General features: G+C 39.0%; 1 protein-coding gene across 1 annotated transcript; it reads left to right on the forward strand.

Moving 5' to 3' along the window:
- Positions 1-5088: 5088 nt before the first annotated feature.
- Positions 5089-6013, forward strand: LOC118974808 (olfactory receptor 4C16-like). Its single transcript, XM_037028400.1, is given in 2 exon segments — positions 5089-5543; positions 5545-6013. Coding segments are annotated over 2 exon segments (924 nt in total).
- The last annotated feature ends 215 nt before the right edge of the window (positions 6014-6228 follow it).

A 6228-nucleotide genomic window follows, 5' to 3' on the forward strand; every position in this document is an offset into this window, starting at 1 on the left:
TATTCTATGTGTTTTGATTGGAGCATTCAATCCATTTATATATAAGGTTATTATTGATAGGTACTTATTCGTAGTCATTTTTGCACCTGTGTTCCTCTGTGTCTCTCTTATTTCCTCCCTTTTCTTAAAGCTGACCTTTTAGTATTGCTTGTAGAGCTGGTTTGGTGGAGGTATATTCTTTTAGACTTCTTTTGTCTTGGAAGCTCTTTATTTGGCCTTCTATCTTGATTGAGAGCCTTACTGAATAAAGTAACCTTGGTTGTAGGCCTCTGTTTCTCATTACTTGGAATATTTCTTGCCATTCTCTTCTTGCTTTGAGCATTTTCATTCAGAAGTCAGTAGCTAACATTATTGGGGCTCCCTTGTACGTTACTTCCTTTTTCTCCCCCACTGCCTTTAAGATTCTGTGTTTGTCTTGGAATTTTGGCATTTTAATGATGATGTGTCTTGAAGTGGGCCTCTTTGGGTTACTCTTCATTGGGGCTCTCTGTGATTCTCGAATTTGTGTGACTTTTTCTCACTTCAAATTAGGGAAATTTTCCATCATTACTCTTTCAAATAGATTTTCTATACCTTGTTCTTCTTCTTCTCCTTCCGGTGTTCCTATTATTGGAATATTATTACATTTCATATTGTGTTGCATTTCTCTTAATCCCTCTTTGTTCTTTCTGAGCCTTTTTTGTTTTTCTTGGTATTTCTGGGAGATTTTTTCTATTTTGTCCTCCAACTTGGTGATCCGATCTTCTGATTCGTCGATCCTGCTTTTAATTCTTTCTACTGTGGTCTTCAGTTCTGAAATTGTATTTTTCATTTCCTCTTGGCCTTTGCTGATAGTTTCTATTTCCTTTTTCATGTTGATATAGTTTTTGGTGAGTTCATTGTAGCTCCCCTCTAGTTTCTGGTAGCTCATTGTGTGCTCTTTGAATGTCTTGATAACCAGTGCTTTGAATTCAATATCTGATAGTTGACTTTTGTCTATTTCATCTAACATTCTTCCTGAGGCTTCCACCTTTTCTTTCATTTGGGGATTGTTTCTTTGTCTTCCCATTGTTTGAGAGTCTCTTCTTGCTAGCCTCAGCTTCTTAAATTGATTTGTTCGGATCCCTGCGTTTATGCTGTGAACTTATGTGGTAGAATACCTGTTAATTTAAGTGTTACAGTCTCCTGCAGGTATCTTGATATTCTCTGTTTCCACGTACTCCTTTTGTTTGTGTGTGTGTGATCAGTTGAAGGGGGAGGTGAAAATGGTTTTTCACAACAGAAGAATATTTTGTGATATTTACAGTCACAGCTGGTAGAGAAGAGATAGAAGATCTTTTGGCTATATATAGTGTTAACCGTAATCTTCAACCCAACTTGCCACTTTTAAGAAAGGATGGACAAAAGATTAGTCTCTTGTTGAGGAGGGAAGGCTTGTGAGTTGGATCTAGAAAGCAGTGAGGTTGCGGGCGGTCATATTTTGAGGTAAGGTGAGAGTAAAGAATCATAAATAGGTGTAGCCTGTGAGCAACTAGGGTTAATCACTACAGTAATAGAATTCAGAAACCTGTAAAGTGGTCTAAGATCCGAGAGATGTGTTGTGAAGTATTTACAGTTGTATAGAACAACTATTATTTACAATAATATTAGAGCAACAATCATATGACAGACTCTATGTGATCTGTCTGAATAGGGTGTATAGAGCTTTTGGTAGTGTGCTCAAGGAAAACACGTGGTGTGAAGTATAGCAGTACACTGTGGAGGAAAGAAAAGGGGAAACCTGTCAAATAATACAATATAACCAGCCAAGACTAAGAAGCCTATACAGAAAGAGGAGGAATACAAAGATACTGTTAAAATATAAAATAAGTGAGATTAGTGAAAAAATACTAATACAAATATGCAGCAACTTGTGACTTCTTTGCTATAGCAAAGTAAAATTTGTCTCTCTGTCTCTATTGTTGAGATGCCCCCTCTTTGGGACTCACTCTGGTCTTTTTGCAGTCCCAAGTTGTTTGTGTCTCTTGTGGCTAAAAGAAAACAAAGCAACAAACAAAGAAACAAGAAAAAAAGGCAGGAGAAGGAGGGAAAAAGTGATATGTTTGGGAAGAAATGAAGAAGGACTAAAAGAGGAAAAAAGAAAGGAGAGGAACAAAGTATTGAAAGATAAAGTAATAATAAAATTAAATAATATAAGATTACTAAAAAGAACACCGCCCCCCCCCGCAAAAAAACAAAACAAAACAAAAAAGAAACAAACAAACCTTCCCTTGTTGGTTTCAAATTATCCATCCGGTTTTTCTGGTTGCAGTAGGACCTGTCTGTGGGCTGGGGTGCAGGCTACCAAACTGGAGTGCAGGTGCCCTTGCACCTGCCAGGCTGCCTGGGTCCTGGGAGATGGCCCTTCTCAGTCCTATGGCAGGACTCAAATCCTTCCACCCATCCTCTAGATCGCTGCCAGGCTGGGTGGGAAGCAAGCTAAGCTGCTGTCACAAGAGAGCACCTCAGTCCACTTTCCAAAAAAAACCTTCTCCACAAAGCCTGCCTCTCAGCCCAGCACAATTCTCAGCCAGACCAGTGACAACAATGTGCCTCTCAATTCTCCCAGGCTGGCAACCACAGAGTTTGCAGTTGAACATGGCCCTTTGTCCTTGTTACCCTGTCTGTTAACTCAAGCAGACAGGTCTCTGCCAGGGGTTGGCCAACCTTGCTCAGACGGGGAAGGAGGGAGCTGATGACTGGCTCTGGTCGCCTACTGCCCCTGGGTGCCCGGGCTCCAGACCCCTCCAGCACTGGTTGAAGACCGTTGCACCGGCCCCTGCTGCCCCTCTTTTTTTTCACTCAAATTCCAAGACCCCACTGACCTGCCACTGTCTGGTCCCTCAGCATCTGTCATAATCTCTGGTCTCCCAATTTCATAAATGCTGGGGAACTGTTGGTTGATAGTGCTGTTCTTCAGTAGATCTGCCAGGATTTTCTCTCATGTGTAAGGGAGCTGGAATCTGCTCCGTCCTACTCCGTCGCCATTTTCTCATTTGGTATCCAAACTTTTGGTGTTTCTGGGCCACTCGGGGAAGAAGAGTTGTCTTGGGCAACACATTAAATACACTGCCGCAGGTAATCACAAAAAGATCTCATCATGTTTTAGGTGAATATATGATTTTGTGTTGGGCTGCATTCACACCTATTCCGAGCTTCGTGGGCCACAGGTTGGACAACCTCTGCTAGAGTAAATTTTTCTCCAGAGTCTCATTGCTATGTTTTGAAATTCTTCATACATGTATGTGGATGAAATTGGCTTTTCCCTAGGACTTAGATGTTAGGATTCTTTTATTTTTGCTTAGCTCGCGGTAAAGCAAAAAAAAAAAAAAAAAAAAAAAGAGGATATTAATTCTTAGAATATATAGGGGAAGGGATATTTGGGAAATTAGAAAATCCCTGCTGAGTTTTTCCCTTTGGTCATTATGTACCTACCAAAAGTAGAAAGAAAGACCCCCACAGAAGGAAGAAATAATAATTCATGGCCTATCTGTGTTTTTTTCTTGGCACAAAGATAACCCATAAATTTTAAGTTGCTCAAATTACTCTTCATTTGGTCTTATTTTCTCAACTTCCTTATGGCTCACAGTTCTTCTTGTATAAAAGGAACATTTATTTTTCTTCCTTTCAAAAAGTTGAGGAGCTATTAGAAGTAACAAAGGTGAACATTCTTTTATCTAATCTCAACAAAAAATGCATATGCTTAGGTTCCACAGCTGTTTCTTTGGATGTGTGATACATACATTTACATGAAATCAATGCTTTATTATTGACCAGAGATATTTAGGTGAGTTAGGTGACTTATCCATGTTCCAATTTGGCAATTTCCATATTATTATCCTCATTTTAGAGAGAAACAAACTGAAGCCAAGGGAGGTGTGCTCATTTACTTGACTCAGTTCACACAGCTAAGAGTTTCAACTTACAAAACTTGAATTCAAGTCTTCCAAAATTCAGTCTTATTATCTTTCAACAAAACGCACTTGCCTGTTTATGTCTATAGATAAGATTATCAGCAGCCTTACAGATTTATATTATTCTTCAAGGAAGTTTATGTCAATTATTTGTAGACTTATCTCACAAGTAGCTCTATATTTCAGCAACAATTCCCTTCTGTGTACATGGAAAATACCAGGGCATTCTACATTACCACATAACACTTTATAGTGAATGTGATCATCCACAAAGACATGCAATAAAACCTGCACCACGTTCAGGGGACATCAACACTGTCAAAGCTTTTTTTGCATTCCTCAAAGGCCAAGAATTTGTGTAAAAAGTGTCAAATGCTTGACGTAATTATTTCTCTGTGTGGCAGGGTCCCCCAGTCTTCCATGGCCATAAAGACTGCAACACCTGCTCCAGCTTCTGGATCTGATTAACTCACTTATTTGAAATTACTCTCAGAATTTTTTTCCCCTGGATTTATAATTTGGGATCATGTTTATCTCTTCACCATACATAATAGATCGAAGGTTACAGTAGATTAATGATATGAATGTGTTCCATAATCAGAATAGTACTAAAGTATCAGATAAATGTGATATTGTAGAAGGTGCTAGAGAATGTTCAATTTAAAACACTTGAAGTGCCTACAGTGTACCAGACATTGAGTCTGGAACTATGGAAAATAAAATCCCAAGAATATGTAGCTTCCAAGGATTCTTATTTTAAAAAGAAAGGTAAAGGAATCATACATATAACTGAATTTTAGTATGTAACATAAGAAAAGCTACAAAAGGAACTTTTAGAGAGCAGGAGAATTTCCTTCATCAAAAAGTGATCACCAAAGGCTGCCAGAGGGTTGTATTTGAAGAGCACTGTAGGAAAGTATAAATTTCACAAGCTTATGTGAGTCTCATAGGATGCTATGAGGTGGTTATTACAAGTTCAGAGACAAAAAGCTGAGATGACACATTAGGAAACCACAACCAAAATGTCTATGTTGAGGAATATTTATTTTTCTTAAGATATGTTATAAAATCACACATCACATCATGAATTAATTTCTTTATTTTTTTTTGCAGATAAACGATTTCATACTCACCCCTCATCCTCATTCATGTAATCATGCAGCTGAATAATAACGTGACTGAATTCATTCTGCTTGGGTTGACCCAAAATCCTGTTAGGAAGAAAATAGTGTTTGTCACTTTTTTGCTTTTCTATTTGGGGACATTGCTGGGTAACTTTCTGATTATTACTACTATCAGGACCAGCCGGGTACTTGGGAGTCATTTCTTTCTTTTCCACTTGTCCTTATCTGATACCTGCTTCTCTATTTCCATAGCCCCTAGAATGATTGTGGACACCCTTCTGAAGAACGCCACTATCTCTTTCAGTGAGTACCTAATCCAAGTCTTTTCATTCCATTTATTTGGCTGTCTGAAGATCTTCATCCTGATACTCATGGCTCTTGACCACTATGTTGCCATCTGTAAGCCCCTGCACTACATGACCATCATGAGTCAACAAGTCTGCAATGTGTTGGTGCCTGTGGCCTGGGTGGGGTCCTGTGTGCATTCTAGCTCAGATTTTTCTGGCCTTGAGTTTACCATTCTGTGGTCCCAATGCGATCCATCACTATTTATGTGACTTGCAGCCCTTGTTGCAGCTTGCTTGTACAGACACATAGGTGATCAATCTGCTCCTGGTCTCCAACAGTGGGGCCATTTGTACAGTGAGTTTTGTCATGCTGATGTTCTCCTACATTTTCATCTTGCATTCTATGAGAAACCTCAGTGCTGAAGAGAGGAGAAAAGCCCTCTCCACCTGTGTCTCCCACGTCATTGTGGTAGTTTTGTTCGTTGGTCCTTGCATATTTATATACAGTCACCCTGCAACCACCTTCTCTGTGGATAAATTGGTGGCTGTATTTTATACACTTGGAACACCTTTGCTCAACTCTTCGATTTATATGCTGCGGAATGCAGAAGTGAAAAATTCCGTGAGGAAGTTCTGGAGCAAGGCACTGGTGTCTGATGACAAACTATGAATGGATCTTTCAAATTTTTCTTCACAGTTTGGACTGATGTAGAAAAAGCCCATAGAGGGTATTATGTTCTTATTGTGCAGTTAATTTAATCCTAACTCTGGGCAGGAGAATTAGTTTCTTCAGGAAAATAGGCAATGTGAACACATGTATGGAGTGATATTGAGTCAATTTTAACATACCTTCTTTATTTATTGCTTTTATTTATTGAGAGAGAG

The sequence above is a fragment of the Sturnira hondurensis genome, unplaced genomic scaffold (assembly GCF_014824575.4).
Source record: "Sturnira hondurensis isolate 20B ecotype Veracruz unplaced genomic scaffold, ASM1482457v3 Scaffold0019860, whole genome shotgun sequence".
Classification (NCBI taxonomy): domain Eukaryota; kingdom Metazoa; phylum Chordata; class Mammalia; order Chiroptera; family Phyllostomidae; genus Sturnira; species Sturnira hondurensis.